The 19,473-nt window shown below is 42.8% G+C and overlaps 1 protein-coding gene across 3 annotated transcripts in view; it reads right to left on the reverse strand.

Moving 5' to 3' along the window:
* Window positions 1-19,473, reverse strand: part of FRMPD1 (FERM and PDZ domain containing 1) — a 143,120-nt gene that overhangs the window by 32,758 nt on the left and 90,889 nt on the right. For all 3 annotated transcript variants that reach the window (XM_044265323.1, XM_044265325.1, XM_044265324.1), the window contains exons 2-4: window positions 16,423-16,527; window positions 3,607-3,764; window positions 2,640-2,742 (exon numbers count right to left, since the gene is read on the reverse strand). In XM_044265323.1, the coding sequence (XP_044121258.1) occupies window positions 2,640-2,742; window positions 3,607-3,764; window positions 16,423-16,523 (362 nt within the window). In that variant the 5' untranslated portion in view covers window positions 16,524-16,527. The remainder of the gene's footprint in view (window positions 1-2,639; window positions 2,743-3,606; window positions 3,765-16,422; window positions 16,528-19,473) is intronic.

The following is a 19,473-nucleotide window of genomic DNA, read 5'->3' on the forward strand; positions in this document are numbered from 1 at the left end:
AGCAACACTGAGAAAGACGAGAGGGAAGCAAGGGTCCGCAGAGGAGCTGAAGCGGTCTCAGAGTGCCCATCCCCGACCTTGAGGGACTCTTCAGACACCTACCTCTACCATCTAGTCTATACCTACAGTCACTTAGTTAAGTCACTTAGATTTAATTTAGTCTTTATGATGGGGAACTCATGCAGTTGGTATAACCACTAGGCTAGATTTATGTCCAAAAAAAATTTTTATGGGAAAACAGAGCAATAACACAGAAAACTTAGTTTGCTATTCAGCCAACTTAGACTAAACATTTCACTAAATTGAATAAATGAATACAGATCACATTTATCAGCTAAAAGCCAACCAGCTTGTGGTGTTGGGGCACACAAAATCAGTGCGATGAGTCGAATCATACATCAAGATACTAGACATTTCCGTCTTGTCATCATCTCTTATATATTCTCAAAGTGAGAAAAGTCAGCTAGACGCTGGCCCAACTTCCATTTTGTATTAGAGAACAGAACTGAAAAATCAATCCATGTTTCCTTTTCCTTTGCCACTGCTACATAGAGAAGCTGTTTGCAAATAATTTCATTTGACTTCTTGCGATATGAACATTCAGGCCAATTGCTGCTGGTATGTTGCTTCCTCAAATGGGTAAAATCAACTTGCGGTTTCGAAGTGTCTAGGGATTGCCTCTTTTCCATTTTATACAAGAACAGGCCTTTCCCAAGACAATCCACAAGGTCCAAGTGCTCTCAAAAGGACATTCAGGTCTCCCAGATATCTGGAGGGAGTAGAGAGGTGCTGTTGTGCCATGTTTTCCTTGATTTTTTCTCTTTATATGTGGCAATGGCCCCGGGAAATAAGCTTAAAAAAAAAAAAAAAAAGGGATTCCTGCAGTGTATGACAGAGAGCACAGATTTATGGCACCCATCAAGTCACAGCCCTGCTGAGGAGTCCTCAGTGCCTCCTTATTCTACCTGGAGACTGACACCTGAACTTGCTGTGTCAGCACTCCAGACCCTTCACCACGTGGGCCTCACTTTCCAGAACTTTCCTCTAGTAGGCATCTGGTGCCTCAGGCAAACTGACCCCACCTGGTAATTCCTGCTTATCACTTCTATGCCTGGATCACCCTTCACCTCCACTCTTGTGGGCCAAATTCTACCCAGCACTAAAAGGTACAGCTGAAATCCTTCTGGACTCCTCTGTTTTGTCAAACCCTGTTTCCCCAAAGGCTGGAGGAATCTGTAGCCATTACAGCCCCTTTCCTCTGCTGCTCTTAAGGCAGTGTCTGCCCTCAACCTCACACGGGTGCACCCGAGAGTCCGAGTCTGTACTCTAGTCTGCGGCATGAGGGGAGTGCCGTGCCCTGGCCCCACAGGGATCCTTGCTCAGGTGCTCAGGAAACAGGCCCGGTTCAATGTTACCCGCACACCGACATTCTGGCCTACAGCTTTAAACTGAGAATAATTTTGCTTGTTAGTCAGAGTTTGATCTAGCCTGGCAGAAATATTAGCTTCACTGAAAATCTAAACTTAATTTGCAAGCACTGATCATCTTTGAGAGAAAATCACCCAATAATTGAGAAACCAAACATCATGATTTTTATCACCATGCTTCATTTTGTAGAAACGAAATCATCAAATCCCGTCAGGGACTGTCCCACCCACACAACTTATCCTCTGGCAATCTGGAAGCAATATCAGGCTTGGTTGAAAGGACACTATTTTCTACACTTTGATGGATTCTCTGTAAACTGTAAGCTGTGTCTGTGAGTCTCTCCACAGAAAGACTGTGTGCCTCCTGAAGGCAGAGACCGTATCCTGCCTTTTCATTTTGTCTCACTCTGACTTTGTCCCTCTTACTCATCATTCAGTGTGTGTTGTCCACAATAGGCCCCCAGAAATGAAAACCACCCAACACCACTCACAAAAAAAGGCATAATAAGGATCTTCAAGTTGGCTTTCGTGTAACTCTATTTCTCATATCTCTTAATTTAAAGTCATCAAAAGAGTGTTGAGTGACCAACTGAAAAATGGCGGAGGCTGTAGGGGCCTACGAGATGTCTGTCAGCCCTCTTCATGCCTATCGCTGACCTTCTGTCTTAAAACCAAGGTCAGCAATCACTGACTCATTCAACTGAGCACTCACTATGTGCTGGCTCTGAGGGAGATCACGGTCTAGACAGAAAGTGAGGCATCGACACAAGTCACAATGCCACTGGACAGAAGGTGACCTCTGCCATATCAGTGAAACTACAATATACCAACCAGGCATTTAAGAAGAGCTATCGGAAGGGTTCAAGAAGAACTGACAGATTTAGCATCACTTTAGTCCAATCTTTGGCATACACTACAACAACCCTGGAAATCCTCACTGGGTAGAGCCTGTGTATTATTCTTAACCCTACCACCTGCTGTGCCTCGTGCAGTGCCTAGCATAGCAGGGGGTTGTCCCCCTGTCCATCCCTTCTCTGGACAGATGACACACAGTGAAGGAGACCAAATTCTCAAACAAGGCTGCTGCCTCCACTTCAAGGAGAAGAGGACCCTACTAAAGCCCTGGGGGAGATCAATTATGTCATTCCTGTCACCCGTCTTTCCACTGTGATCATCTGTGTGACTCTGCGGGTAACGGAGGCAATTTAGTACCTCAGTATATTGACTGCTCGTTCACAGGAAAGGCTTTCGGCAGGCTCGTTGTTCATTTGGAGGATTTGATCACCGGGGAAAAGCTTGCCATGAGCAGAGCCTCCTGTTGGACAGAGAAGAAGTAATTGGTGTTCACGGCAGGAGGGCCCAGGCCCTTTGTGTCACTGTGGTATAACCGAATGGGTGGCTGCTCCAGTGCCCTGGGCACCAGCTCACCCCTCTTCCTGCCCCCCACCCAGCTTTGGGCTCACAGGGATCTATTTTCCTGTTTATAAAACGTGAATAATGTATCTATCATCCATCACCTTCAAGGGATAGTAGGAGACTGTCTTGAAAAAGAAAACTAGCAGAAACCCCCAGAATCAACAGAGCTAGCCATTTATTGCATTCATCTCTAAAGAACTCTGGGTGTGTCTGTGTGTGTGTGTGTGTATAAACTGAAATCGGTAGATTTTAACTAAGTCCAGATCTAACATCAATACACAGCTAATGTATGGAAACAAATACTAGACATTTCCAGCCTGCTCTTCTTCGCCTTGATAGAGCCTATATCTTACAAAGACTCAAGTGAAAACAAATCAATAATTTCTATTACTCTCTGGCCAGCAACTCTCCCCAGCTCGGAGCATGCAGGGTTTCAGGGAAGAGGGCCAGCTGATTCAAATACTGTCACTACCCTGAGACTGGCTAGGGAGCCACGGGTGGGCAAAGCCCTGCTCCAGGCCAGCAGGAACCTGGAGTTCCGATCAGCAGGTGAACTTGGGCTCCCCCCCCCCCCCGCCCAGCACCAAAGAAAGGTACAAAGCTCTAGCCAGAATTAGGTCAGAATTAGACATGCCCTTTCTAACTCCCTGGGGTAGCACTTTTGAAATTACGTTCTAGGACAGAGAAATGGGAAGAGATCCGGGGCTATTTCTCCCTCTCCTGAAAAACCAAACTCCTTTCTTGCTTCCCAGTCCACCCCTACCTGCTGTGACAGCCACCACCGTGAGGGGAAGGCTCTCAGAAATGTGAAATCCGTAGTCCTGGAGGAGGGCATCTTTGTCTATTTTTACTGTGTGTTTCACAGGCGTGAGGGTCTGGATTGGGATCCCGGGGGTCCCATCAGCTGCAGCAACTTTAGCCCTGGAAGAGAAGGAGTATTATAAAAAAAGAGAGAGAGAGAGGATTGTAGGTAGTGGTCAAAACTGGGACAGCCCTAGGCATCCTGGAGGAGGGAGATGCAGCACGGAGAACACCCCCAACACTCCTCTTTGACAGAGCTAAGTAAGGCACAGACACCAGTGCATGGAACATCTGGTTGAACACAGCACCAGTCTCTAGAACAGAAGTCGTGAAGTGCTCTGGGCACTCAGAGAAGGGGGGAGAGCAGTTCTAACTTTGTGGGGTGTGGGATAAAGAATCAGGAAAGCATTTGCTGCCTGGAAGATGGGACATTCAAGCTGCACCTTGACAGATGTCAAGGGTATATCTATGCATCCCAGGTCCTGGCACAGAAGACATTCAGTAGCTGCGGCAGAGTGGGTGGATGCAGGGATGCGGGGATGCAGGGGGGCAGGGATGCGGTGGAGGGAGGGCGTGGGGGTGTGATGCAGAGACACAAGGAAGCAGGGATGCAGGTTACACGTGGCCAGGCATCAGGCAGGAGGCAGTGCATCAGCAGAAGTACAGAAGAGGAAAAACAGGGACTGTGAACAGGAAGGAGGTATTGTTCCGTTTGGGTGTCTGAGGCTGACTAATTCCACAGATGGATAGTTCCTTTGGTGGTTTTGTTTTTTCTTTTGTGCTTTCGGATGAATTTCACTTCCCTTTCAACTAGGTAACTGTGAGGATTCCAACAGGAAATCCCAGAGAGTGAAGATTCCCCCTAGAGTGATCTTTAAAAACATATATGTTTTCTATAAATATAAGAGCAGGTAAGTTGAAAGTTTGTATTTTCTTTCTTTAAAAACCACAAGTCGTGAGCTATTTCTCATTTGTCTGTGGCAAATGACTTTTCCCCCCTGCGAGTGGTCCTTTCTGAGAAGGGTCAAATGGGGACGAGATGAGGCATTTACTGTCATAATAAACGACAGAATGTGGAGGAGTAACAGCTCCCCAGGGGCTCTGCCGTTAAGCCCTATCATTTATTCTCATCCATTTACCAAATACTGTCAGGAACTCTGCTTAATGCAACAGGACCTCACTTATCTGAAAATCACATGTCAGTGATAATGAATCTCAAATTTTAACAAGGATCAGGGAACCCAAAAACTGCTTCAGGGAGCCAAAATGTATGAGACAAACCCAAGTACAAGACCTCATGCCCATTATCCATCAAGGAGCGCCTCATACCCCAGCTTAGAGTTGATTTAAACTGTCTGACCCAGTGATGACCTGACCCAGCCGGCTTAGAGACAAAGAGAGGATTTCTCCTACACAAGCACAGGGGTCACACAGAGAAGCATCTGCAGAGATGAGAGGGAAGAAACCGAAACTGAACATGTAGAGTGAATAAAGCCAGTAGCCATCTCTGATTAAAAAACAACACAAAACAAAACCTTAAAGCTATGAAAGGGCCTTTCTAAATAATAATATAGTATACCGGGTACCAAAAATCACATTTATGTTCTTTTTACAAAGAGCAACAGGAAGGATACTCTAGACATTTCTAGTATTTAACATGGGGGGGGGCGCAAAATGCACATGATAGTTATCAGAGAAGGAAAAACAGTAAGAGGCATAATAAACACAGGAAATGGAGAAGTCCCACTTGTTTTTAAACAGATGATGATAGCACACTAGAAAATGATCAATAAAGAGGATTGCTGGCGTAAAAAAGATTAGCAGTTACAGGATAAAAGCACCAAACACAGCCTCAAAAAGCCTTCACTAACTCATTGAAATAGATTAGTTGAATGTGTATTAGGAGCCAGGCTCCATACATAAACAAATACATACCAAAAACACAAGCGACAATGAAAACACAGATAAACTGAACTTCATCACAATTAAAAACTTTTGTGCTTCAAAGGGCGCAATTAAGGGACGGCTGGGTGGCTCAGTCGTTTGAGCATCTCACTCTTGTTTCGGCTCAGATCACGATCTCAGGGTCACAAGATCAAGTCCCCACACCCAGCTCTTCACTTAGCTTAGCGCAAGTCTGCTTGAAATTGTCTCTCCCCCTTTCCTTTTGCCCCGCTCCCGGCTCATGCGCACATGTGTTCTTTCTCTCTCTCAAGTAAATTAAATCTTAAAAAAAATAAAGGACACAATAAAGAAAGTGAAAAAAAAATCCACCGAATGGGAGAAAACATTTGCAAATCATATATTTGATAGGGACCTTGCAGTTAGACTATATAAAGAATTCTTAGAACACAAAAGAAGAGTAAGTCAATTAAAAAGTGGGCAAACGATTTATGTGGACATTTCTCCAAAGAAGACATACCAACAACCGTGAGAAGAACAGCAAATCAAAACTGCAATGTGATACCACTTTATACCCACTAGGATGCCCATAATCAGAAAGACAGGTCAAGGGCGCCTGGGTGGCTCAGTGGGTTAAGCCTCTGCTTTCGGCTCAGGTCATGATCCCAGGGTCCTGGGATCAAGCCCCACATCAGGCTCTCTGCTCAGCAGGGAGCCTGCTTCCTCTCTGCCTACTTGTGATCTCTGTCTGTCAAGTAAATAAATAAAATCTTTAAAAAAAAAAAAAAGAAAGGTCAAGTGTTGACGAAGATGTGGAGAAAATGGAACCCTGACATCGTCTAGCAGTTCCTCAAAAGACTAAACGTTGAACACCATATGACCCAGCGATGCCACTCCTTTGTATATCCCTAAGAGAAATGAAAACATATGTCCACACAAACCCGCATACAAATGTTCATAGCAACAATATTGGTAATAGCCCCAAAGTGGAAACAGCTCAAATGTACATCAACTGATGAAATGACCAAGAAAATATTTCACAGCAGAATATTATTTGGCAACAAAAAGGAATGAAATGCAAATACATGACGTAACAGGGGTCCACTTGGGACACATTCTAATACGTGAAAGAAGCCAAACACAGAAAAACATACACTGTGTGACTTCACTTACGGAATATGTTCAGAATAGGCAAATCTATAGAGACAAGTAGTGGTTGCCGGCTGAGAGAAGGAGAATTCTGGGAGGGAATGGGGAGCGATTGCCAAGATATATGAGGTTTCTTTTTAAGGTGAAAAAAAATTTTTCCAAAATAGATTGTGGTAATGGTTCTACATCTCTGTGTATGCACCAAAAAACAATGAATTGTATGCTTTAAGTGGGTGAATTGTATGGTAAGAACATTGTAGCTCAATAAAGCTGTTTAAAATAAGGTAAATCAGTTTATTATTTTTTTTTAAGATTTTTATTTATTTATTTGACAGAGACCACAAGTAGGCAGAGAGAGAGGAGGAAGCAGGCTCCCTGCTGAGCAGAGAGCCCGATGTGGGGCTCGATCCCAGGACTCTGGGATCATGACCTGAGCCGAAGGCAGAGGCTTTAACCCACTGAGCCACCCAGGCACCCTAAATCAGTTTATTTTTTAAAAATATTCTATTTATTTATTTGAGAGAAAGAAAGAGAGCGGGGGGGAGGGGCAAAGGGAAAGAGAGAGATAATCAGATTCCCTGCTGAGTGCAGAGCCAGACACTGAGTTTGATCCTAGGACCCCAAGATCATGACCAGAGCAGAAGTCCAAAGCTTAACCAACTGAGCCACCCAGGCACCCCAAGGTAAGTCAGTTTAAAAAAATAAGATTCTATGGGGCACCTGGGTGGCTCCATGGGTTAAAGCCTCTGCCTTGGGCTTAGGTCATGATCCTAGGGTCTTGGAATTGAGCCCTGCAACGGGCTCTCTGCTCAGCAGGGAACCTGCTTCCCCCACCCTCTGCCTGCCTCTCTGCCTATTTGTGATATCTCTCTCTCTCTCTCTCTCTGTCAAATAAATAAATAAAATCATTTTTAAAAAGTTAAAAAAGATTCTGGGGGGAAACTGGTTACGATACAAATATATGAAAAATGGGCATAAGTATATAGAGTAAAATACCCAGATTTCACATGCTCAAAGCAGGTGAAATGACAACTTACACATAAAGAAATAAAGTCAGTAAATAACATGGAAAATGTACAACCTTATTAATTAAAGCACAATTGAAAGAGTTACAGAGTACTATTACATGTCAACTAAAGCACCAAATATAAATAAAAATAATAAAGCCCAACATGTGTGGCCTTGGGATTTAATGCTGACCATATAAATTAGCTATTCAACCTCTCTAGAAAATAATTAGGGAAATTGTAACATGAATGTAAAATTTGGTCATTTTCTTCAATCTTCTGTTACCATTTTGACTGCCATTCCTCAAAGTAATAACCTCAAAAAAATTATTATTTGTATTAGAACATGAGCTCCTAAAAGACAAGGGTAGTATCTATTTATTCTGTGTTCCCCAGGCCTAGTAAAGTCCCAGAATAGAGTGCTTCTTAAGTATTCAAATATATTTATCATAGCTACATTTAGAATAGTGGAAAAATACAAAGTAACTCAACAGAGGATAAACCAATCATAACAAAGAATTACTCCAAGACTCTTCATCAGTGAAGTATCACAAGCCTCAGAACTTTAGACAGACATGGAAACACAGCTTAGAAAATACCCTTTCAGGGCAGGGCATCCTCTAAACTATAGTTCAGATCCCCTTCCTACGGGAGAGCTTGGATTATTCTAGACCTAAATTCTCTGAGTGCTGAGGAAAGATCTTTTGCCCACAGGAAGCATTTATGCTTACTAGGTAAATATGTGAGCAAAATATTGTACACAGAAAGCAGGATACAAAACAGTACTTGAAATGACTGGCAAAGATGAAAATGTATACATAACCATTAATAAATAGCAGACAACTTGAATGTAAGTAACAGAGTTCAATATTTGTCATTTTCCTTTGTTTGCTTAATTGGCAATACAGCTCAGCCCTATGACTAACTAGGACGCATCTTCTCCACGTCCCAGAGCTCAGTAAATGGTATCACAAGGACTCTTGGGAATCATTCTAGACTTTATCCTGCTCTTATCCCTACCATCTGATCAGTCACAACACCAAAAGATCTCTAAGGTTGTCCATTTCTGTCTCCTCAGTCACCCTTCCATTTCAGGCCATAGATTTCTCCAGTAGTCTCCAAACTGGTCTCTTCACTTTTCACTTTTGTCTCTCCCAAAAACCTCTCCATCCAGTACCCAGACTGATTTTACAAATGTAACCATGATTGGATGTCTCCCTTGACTGGACTGCCTCATCCAAAATCCTTGATATGGCTTAATACAGCTCTGGCCCACCACTCTAACCTCAACAACCAAGTCATTCATTCTCCTGATATTCTTGTTCTAGCCAAATTAGTCTCCTTTGAGATCCTCAGATACACTGGCCTTTGCACAAGCTCTTCCCTTTACCTAGAATCCTCCCCTGAGCGCCATAACCCCTTACAGCACACTCTCCAGAAATTTACCCAAGATGCTCAACCCCTACTCTATCTTCTGCTTTGGGCAGAACTATCTCCTTTGGTTGAATGCACCCACAGAACATGCACATATCTTTTAGAAATATACATAATATTTGCAATGACCAACGTGAAGTCTCTTGTCCTCTCTAGACCACAATTTGTGAGGCAAAAACCATGTCTTTTTTTGTCCCATGTGCCAAACTCAAAGCTAGGCATAGAATAAGGCTTACTAACATATGACCAATAAAAGAAAAGCAAACCATACCACAGGGTTAAAATAGAATCCATCTGGATGCTTTTCAAATGGGTAGTCTTTAGTTATCTGACTTTTTCCCTTGAGAAGGGTGCGTTCCTCAACAATGGTAGACAAACAAGGCCCCACTGTGTTGACTTATCCCTGCATGGTGTCAGTGGCTTTGGTCCAAAGTCTGCATTTGACATTTTTCCCGAAGGCCACGTTTCAGCTTTTGTTTGGAAAGGGATTGCTTGAGAACATGACCAAACTGTGGCTTCTCCTCACAAAGACTGTTTAATATTGGACAGGGAGCTGAAGGAAATGCTCTCTGCAGCTAAATTTCCTCCTCTGAGGCATCTTACAAATACCAGATTGAGCACTGATAATCCAGAAACCTATTTCTGGTTCCCTTTGTAATGGCTTCAAAACCACACATCTGGGGTCATTCTGATGATTTTACATCGGGACAGCAGAAGATCTGCGGCTCCACTGTGGAATGATGGATCTAGCCCATAGCAGGACTAGGGGAAAACAACAACACGTTACTTTCATCATGAAAGTAGCCTCACGGACACAAATTCTGTATTTTATGGGTCATTCATTCATACCAAATTGACCAACACTGGAAAAGGAAAAAAATACCACATGGAAATAGCTTATGCCTCTGATCTTCTCTGGCTTTTTATCTATTCTCTGGTATATCAGAAAATATATTTTACTTCTATCCTGTAACAACAAAGAATTCACCTCTGAGTTCCAGCAGGATGTGGAGAAACTATTTCGAATCTATGTTTAACACTGTATTAGACGTCGAGCTTGAATGAGTTCAAAAGCTAAAGTGTGGTTTAAGCTGGATTTTTAATCTAAGGTTGATTCTAAGAAAGCAGAAATAGAGGGAGGAGTCCCCCCCAGAAAGAAAGGTAGCACGTAGTCGTAATCATAGGACTTTGCTTATGACAGTTTCTAGGGATCATCCAATGAAGGACTGGGAGTATGTGCTATAGGGCCAAGGCCTACCATTGAGAGAAGCAATTATTCTATTATTACTTCAAAAAGGAGATTCAGAAGATGAGGGCAGCTCTGAAAGTGCAGTGCCAGGGCCTTCCAGCCTGTTCTCGACCTTCCCCCTTCTGCCCATAGGTCAAGAAGCAAAAGTTGACACCTGAAATGGCCTTTCTACATCTTAGGAATATTAAAGGCCAAGGAAGGCCATGTCTATAATGGGTAAATAGTCCTCTCATGGTTGTCGTGAACAAGTACATTTGGAAAACACGCAAAACCAACAGGGAGGGCTCCTGACACGAAGACAGTGCAACGCCGGTGCACAGGCACACAGGAAGGTGTGCCCTTGTGTGCCTGTGTGGATGTGTGTGCGCATGTGCCTGTGTAACACGTGCGTGTGTGTTCATTAGTATTAAGATTCAAGGTAAGTTGAAAGAAATCTTTTTAAGTCCTGAGGATAAAACCCAGCACCAAGCACCAAGCTGTGTCAGGCCCTTCATGTTTCTTTAATCTGGTTCTATAAAATGAATACTTCTAGAAGAAGCATAAGAGAATTCAGTCAATCTTATGCTGGGTTGTTTCAATAATACAATAACAGTGTTCTAACGTTTATGTGCAGGAATTGTAGGTAAGGGTAAAAAAAAATTGAAAATTTAACACAAGGGTGTGAAAATAAGCAGATCAATGCTACTGAATAGTTAGTCGTTAGGAAGAGATCCAATTTCCAACTCACAGAAAGAGAAATTTCACAGATGATAAAAAGAAGGGCCATAAATCATCAAAGAAAGGAAAGATCACTCACAGTCAATGGTGAGGCAAATAACTACTTACTGTTTGGGGAAAAATCAAGTTAGATCTTTATTTCATAGCCTAAAATAAACTCTAAATTAAAGAATTAAAGATGTTTAAGCTATTAAATTAAATAGGTAATTAATTGAATTAATGATGGGCTGAGGATTGTCTAAGCTTAGAAGCAATCAAATAAATTGTTAAGAGAATACCATTTAACTACATAAAAGCTGAAAATTTTGTAGGAGGAAAAAATGGCATAATTAAGTTGAAAACTATGCTATCTCTTTTGGATACAAGATGATTTTTATTATGAAAAATATTATACTATATATATGTGCAAATGGGTATATGTCAATAATTAAACATTACTTGGGCACCTGGGTGGCTCAGTGGGTTAAAGCCTCTGCCTTCGGCTCAGGTCATGATCTCGGGGTCCTGATATCGAGCCCCGCATTGGGCTCTCTGCTCGGCAGGGAGCCTGCTTCCCTCTCTCTCTGCCTGCCTCTCTGCCTACTTGTGATCTCTGTCAAATAAATAAATAAAATCTTAAAAAAAAAAGAACATTACAGCCTCCCAGATACTTTCTGTGTTCCCTTCCCACTCACTAAGTCTGTCTTCCTTTCTAATTTAAGAGTAATATTAAATATGTATCAGTAAACTGTAATATATGATATAAACATTTTTTTTGTAAGATTTTATTTATTTATTTGACAGAGAGAGATCACAAGTAGGCAGAGAGGCAGGCAGAGAGAGAGAGGAGGAAGCAGGCTCCCCGCTGAGCAGAGAGCCCGATGCGGGACTCGATCCCAGGACCCTGAGATCATGACCTGAGCTGAAGGCAGCGGCTGGGTGGCTCAGTGTAATATATGATATAAAACATATGTGTGCACTTAAAATAGGAATTATAAAACACACACTTGTGTAAACACTACCTAACTTAAAGCAGAGAACATTTCATGTTATTTATAAATCTTTAGGATGTCCCTTCTCAAATACATCCCCCACTCTTCCAAACCTTAGTCTTTCTCATGTCATCATGTCTATAGCTATACAAAGTGAGTAAAAGGATGACAATTTAGTTCAAAGCAAAATGGTTAAAAGTTAGGTTATGATGTAATATTCTTGTGTTGTACCTCTAATTAAGTAGATTGCATTGCTTATACAGAACTTCAAAACATGTCACAGTGACCATTTGTGGGGTTAGTTATTTCTTTCTCTCTTTTTAAAAAATTTTATTTTATTTTTTAATTTATTTATTTGAGAGAGACACAGCGAGAAAGGGAGCACAAGCAGGGGGAGTAGGAGAGGGAGAAGCATGCCTTCCTCTGAGCCGGGAGCCTGATGCCTGATGCAGGACTCAATCCCAGGACCCTGGGGTCATAACCTGAGCGGAAGGAAGCCGCTTAATGGACTGAGCCATCCAGGGGCCTCTAAAGATTTTATTTATTTGAAAGAGAGATAGTGAGAGAGAGCACAGCAGGGGGAGTGGCAGGCAGAGGGAGGAGAAGCAGGCTCCGCACTGAGCAAGGAGCCTAACCCTAGGACCCTGGGATCATGACCTGAGCTGAAGGCAGATGCTTAACCAACTGAGCCATCCAGGAATCCCTAAATATATTTTAATAAATAAGTTAATTCCTCATTATGAAAGCCCTTAATCAATAAAAATCTACTGAACATCTATCCCATACCGCGCACTCTCCCAGGGCTGAAGACACTTTGTGAAACAAGACAGCCATGGTCCTTGGTCTCATATGTGGCAGGTAAGCTATGCCAAGGAAGCAGGAAGAACAAGATGAGGTTGGAGAATTTGGTTGGGGCCAGATCGTAAAGGGCTCACAGGCCGTGGCACAATGGCAGGCGAGCCCCTGACCATTTTGGGCCACGGAGGGGTGAGTACATGGGGCAGGTGTGGTGTGTATTTTGAAAAGTCCACTATGGCTTCAGGACGGAGACTAGGCTGGATCAGAGAAAGAGTAAAGTGATCATGGCAGTGCCCCCAGGGACAGAGAGGGGGACGGATCTGAGATAATGATGCCCGAAGGCAGACGGACAGGAGCTGCCGGTGGGGTGTGTGCAGAGTGTGAGCAAAAGAGACCAAGTCAGGATCACTTTCAGGTTTCTTAAGCAGCTGGTGATCAGTGGTACCATTTACTCCACTCTGGGGAAATTGCAATTATTTCCCCCAAACTCAGCTTTTCAGTTCTTGATCATTTTCAGGTAATCTGAGGACCCCAAGAACCCAGGCCGTATCAAGGTTGTGGGACTAGAGACGAGAAGCAATTGAACCAAGGTCACACATGTCCTAGAAACACAGGAATGATGTCTTCATGCATATTACCAGGAACCGTTCCCTCTTTTGCTTCTCTGTCTCTTGCACTTGGAAACCAAGACTGCCGAGACACGTGGAAAGATGCTCAACATCATTAGCCAACAGGAAAATGCAAATCAAAACCGCAGTGAGATTGCCCCTCACCCACACTAGGAGGGCCACAACAGAAAAGAGAGATAATAACAAGAATGGGCAAGCACGTGGAAACATGGCACACTCGCACACTGCTGGTGCAAATGTAAAATGATACAGTCACTTTGGTAAACAGTCTAGCAGCTCCTCGAGAGGTTAAATACCAAGTTACCATGTGACCCACTCCCAAGGATAAACCCAAGAGAAATGAGAACATATGGTCAAACGGAAACTTGCACACACACGTTCATAGCAGCGTTCTTCCCCCGAAGTGGAAACCAGCCCTGTGCACATTAGCTGATGAATGGACAAAGAAAATATTCCACAATGGAATATTATTTGGTAATAAAAATGAAACACTGATACATGCTATACCATGGATGAACCTTGTTCATATAAGCCCTAAGTGAAAGAAGCCAGGCACAAAAGACCACGGAGTACATGATTCATTTATGTGAAGTACCCAGAATAGGCGAATCTGCGGAGACAGTAAGTGCATGAGTGGCTGCCTGGGGCTGGGGGAGAGGCAAACGGAGAGTGACTGACTGCTAATGGGTGTGAGGTTTCTTTTCATGGCATTGAAAATGTTCTAAAATTGGATTGCGGTGATTGTTGCACAGTCTTGCGCGTTTACTAAATATATACGAAAACTCACTGAACTATATATACTCTTAGTGGGTAAATTTCATGATATGAAAAATGTATCTCAAAAAATATTTTGGACAAAACAACTTCCTGGGGTATCTGGGTGGACCAGTCAGTTAAGCATCTGGCTTTGGCTCAGGTAGTGCAGGATCCCAGCCTCCTGGGATCGAGCCCCACATCTGGGCTCCCTGCTCAGTAGGGAATCTGCTTCTCCTTCTGTCCCTCCCCCTTGACTCTCCCTCTGCTCATGCTCTCTCTCAAATAAAAAAATCTTTAAAAAAAAATTCCTATAGGGCAGTGTCACCTTTTATTTACATTATGAGAAAAGCAGGATATTACAGAGTATCAGCATCAAATATTTAGGCACCATTAAGCTAAAGTCTCTCTCTCTTTTTTAAGATTTTTATTTATTTATTTGACAGAGAGAGATCACAAGTAGGCAGTGAGGCAGGCAGAGAGGTAGACAGAGAGAGGGGGAAGCAGGCTCCCTGCTGAGCAGAAAACCCGATGTGGGGCTCGATCCCAGGACCCCGAGATCATGACCTGAGCTGAAGGCAGAGGCTTTAACCCACTGAGATACGCTGGCATCCCTAAAGTCTCTTTTCCACAGGAATTCACAGAGCCTTTAATGTGCTAAAATGCACTGTGTGCAAAATGCAAGCAGAGATGGACAGGAGTAGGGCATGGGCTACGGCACTTCCAAACCTTTAGTGGAGCAGCATAACACAGGACTAGGTCTTGCAGAATCCACTTGAGGAAACAATGTACCTAGCCATTTCCCCACTTACGAGCAAGTACTTCTTGACCACTTGCAATCAGTCTCCTGGGACTCAGCTCTGGGTTATAGCGATGAAGCCAATGCTTTCCCTGTGCTCAGAGCTTACCATCCAGAAGGAAAAATAGAAATGTGCTCAAATAAGTTGAACACACCAGGAGGAGCACACTGCCAATGGCAATCCAGTGCTGTGGGTCCCATGGGAGTGGTTAAGTCTAACTATGGGCTGGGGAACGCTTCCTGGAGGACGGAGTATTTCAACCAGACTTGAGCTTCTGGTGGGTTCTGTATGCATGGAGTTGGGCTCAGACAGGAGCCCTGGTGTGATGAGTGAAAGAAGAGGCTGTGCCTGGAGTAGAGGAACAATGATAGTTCCTTTCGCTGGAGTGTGATGCAAAGGAAACAACGGATAAGGCAAATACCTGTCAAGGACTGTAGGTCAATCATGGAAAGCCTTGAATGCCAAACCAAAATTGCTTAATCTCTAAGAACTAGGGACCCATCAACAATTTCTGAACAGGGGGTAGGGATGATCTTAAATAGGGCACCCTGTGAGCCTCAGGTGTTTTCACTGTAACACAAGGCTAGCTACCAGCCTTGCTTGCCCAGGGGCGGGTGTGGATCCCAGCCCTTGGCTGCAGGGCAGCCCGATCTGAGCAAGGTTTACTGGTCAGCAGCACAACAGCTGTTTCCAGCTCCTTTGGAAGAATGTGTGTCTCAGAAACACCTGACCCATGGTATTTCATCTCTGTGGCAGGGCCAGATGGGAAATCTGAGATGGAAAATGAACGCTTTGAAACAGAACATATTTTAAGTTCTCCTGTAGCAGTCAAATCAGATCTGTATTTGATTTCATTTTATTTTGTTTGGAATGAAATAGGGACCGCAAGGAAGGAACAGCTGCTGGAAACAAAGACGGGGAAAGAGTATAAACAGCGGATCACCTGACCCTCACAGCAAATACTAAGGCAAGGGATGTGTGTGAGACACAGGGAGACACAGAGAGCATGTGCAAGTGTGTGTTCACAAGTGTAGGAGTGCACACTCCACAGGAGCATGGATGAGTGTGCCTGTGTGTGTAAGTCCATCTGTGTGAGAGTGTTTGTCTCTGTAAGTGTGTGTCTGAGTCTGGTGGGAGCATACGTTGTGGGTGTATGTGGAGAGAAACAGAGGGAGGAGTTGGAAGGGGGACAGACAGCAAGGCGCTCCAGCAAAATCGCTCATCTGCCGATGCCTCCCCCGCCGTATGGTGCAAGAACAGAGCAAACTGGAGACAGGATCCCCGGATGCCGCCGAGACTGCCCAACCCTCCTCCTGCAGGGACACCACATCTTGAGGCGCAGAAGTCTCTGCCAGCCCAGGAGCCTTACCGGGCGGAGCTGTCCCGCGAACGCCGGAGCCATCTCGCCACCATTTGTTCTATTCTGTGGGCTTTCCGTGTCTGGAATAAACTGGTCTCCACCTCTTCCATTTACCTAGAAGGAAGGAGAGTTTTCTTAAGCTAACCAAAATATTTGGAAGAGGATTCTGACAAATCAGCGTGATGTTTCCTGTATTTGCCCATTTAATGACATGCTGATCAAAGAGCTAGGGCTCTCTTTCTTTGACATGAACACAAACAGGTCCTCAGTGCTCCTGGAGTGAACAACTTGATAGAAGCTCGCTGCCTAAGGGGTCCACGGTCTTGAGGGAAACAGAGTACCAATCTTTAAGAGTTAAACATAAGGGTAAGGGAATCAAGTAGAGAAGGGTTCTCAAACTGTGACTGTGACCCATCCTAAGAGATGCCCCTTACCATATGACACTACTTGCTACCCCCAACCATGTGTGCGTCCCTGGACCCCAGAGCTCAGTTCTGCCTACACTGGGAGTTGCATGGACACGGAACCATTCTAATCACACTACGCCTGTTCTGATTGCTGCTTCTATTGCTTAATATTTTGAAGTTTTAAATAGACAATTCATTTAAATAGACAATTCAACCATCCACTAGACTATACAAAAAGGATATATATTACTGTATATACACACTTAAAAATTTATTAAGAGGGCAGATCTCATGTTAAGTGTGTTCTTGCCAAAATAATAATTTTTTTCAAAAAGATTATTTATTTATTTATTTGTCAGAGAGAGCGAGCACAGGCAGACAGAGGAGCAGGCAGAGTCAGAGGGAGAAGCAGGCTCCCTTAAAGTAATAATTTTTAAAAGGTAGTCAAAAGACTCCCTTCTATGCTGCCCCCATACAGCCAGTTCCCACACTCACTCATATTCACTGCTCTCCTTTTCTTTCCAGAGTTTCTTTATGTCTATATAAGCAAATATAAATAAAGATTTTATATGTCCTCCTCTTAACACAAAGGATAGGACATCATATACCTTGTTCTGCACTGTGCTTTCTTCTCCTTAAAATATATATCCTTGGTATCTTTCCACATCAATACATAGAATGCTTCTTCATTCTTTTTGACAACCCCTGAGTATTATACTGTAAGAATGCACTGTGATTTAAAAAGTAATCCTCTCTTGGTAGACATTTGGATTACTGCCAATCTTTCACCGTTATAAATAATGCTGCAGTGAATTATGTTGTACATACATCATTTCTGCATGTATGCAATTACCTATCTGGATAAGTTCCCAAATTGAATTGCTAGGTCAAAAGTTATATGCATTTCTGCTTTGATAGATATTGTCAGGTTACCAAGAAAACAATACATGTGCTTGAGATTAAAGTCTCATTAAACAGTATATGTTCTTTTTCTCTGTTCTAGTTTATTTCACTTTTTAAAATACTGGTCTCAATTCACCAAATTAATTTCACAATCCAATAAATAACCATACGACATAAGATATGACATTGGGAAATAACTATGGATACAGAGAAAATAAAAATGAATTATCAGAGATTATATTGCTTAACACTATAGAGATACATTTTAAAACCTTCATGACACAAATGGTTTTCAAGGAAAATATAAATGATATAAGATGACCCTATAATACACAGAAAATCTAAAAAGTCAATTACCATAGAAGATAAAGTTGATAAAGAGTCACCCCTACAAAAATGTTCCAGGCATGGACAGAGGACATGGACAAAGGTGAATTCTTACAAATCTCTAAGATGTGGGACACCTGGGTGGCTCAGTCCTTAAGCATCTGCCTTCAGCTCAGGTCATGATCCCAGGGTCCTTGGATTGAGCCCCACACTGGGCTCCCTGCTTAAGGGGAAGCCTGCTTCTCCATCTTCCACTCCCTCTGCTTGTGTTCCCTCTCTCTCCGTCAAATAAATAAATAAAACCTTTAAAAAAAAACAAATCTAAAGATATTATCCACTCTGGTCATATTTTTGTTTTAAGTATAAACTTTTTATTTTGGAATTTTTTTTAAAAAAATTTATTTATTATCTGAGAGAAATAGTGAGCACAAGGAGGCAGAACAGCAGGCAGAGGGAGAGGGGGAGGCAGGCTCTCCATCAAGCAGGGAGACCAGGACCCTGGGACCATGACCTGAGCCTATTGTACCCACTTAAGCGACTGAGCCACAGGCACCCTTATTTGGGATTAATTTTAGATGTATAAAGCGGTTTCAGAAATAATACAGGGAGTTCCCATATAGCCTCCATTCAGCTTTCCATAATGTTAACATCTTACCTAGTCATTGTATCTTCTTCAAAATTAACCCTGGTCTGCTAATATTAACTAAACTCTCAACTGTATTCAGAAGTCACCAGTTTTTCCACTACTGTTCCAGGATCCAATCCAGGATACCATGTTACTTTTAACCAGCTTAGTGTATTTTTCCACAAATTTCCACCAAATACTTCTTTAGCTGTTCTAGAATATAAAGAAGGAAGTCTCCCAAAATCTTTTTAAGCAGCCAGGGTAACACTGATGTCAATTCTGATAAAAACAGTGCCAGAAAGTAAAAATACAATCTCTCAATTTGTGAATAGCAAAGTAAATAAATAAAATGTTAGCAAATCGAATCTATCAGCAATCAACAGAGTAATAGTGGGATCTACCCAGGAATGCACTAGTCAGGGCATAAAAAAATGAAAGCAGGACACCCAACCTGACCACTTTGCAAGTGGGAGATTTATACTTCTCAGTTAAATGGCAGCCAAATGCAAATTAATGGACAAACACAGGCTGTAACCAAAAGTAAATTCCATTTAGATCAAGGGATCCTCAGTCTCGCATTCTTCTACAGTAGGGACATCAGACCTGAATGCTGCCTTCAGTTTTAGGCAACTCCCTTTTTTTACATTTTAAAAGAGACAGTAAATTTTGGTTAAACATGGTGAATTCAAACTATGTCTTAATCTCTTCTTCCCAAACCTTATAAATCACAGCAAGGGACTAGAAAAGGGATTAAGCCCATAGAATACAAGAAATAAGAGAGAAGACAATAGATGAGAG

This window comes from Neovison vison, chromosome 9, assembly GCF_020171115.1.
Source record: "Neovison vison isolate M4711 chromosome 9, ASM_NN_V1, whole genome shotgun sequence".
NCBI lineage: Eukaryota > Metazoa > Chordata > Mammalia > Carnivora > Mustelidae > Neogale > Neogale vison.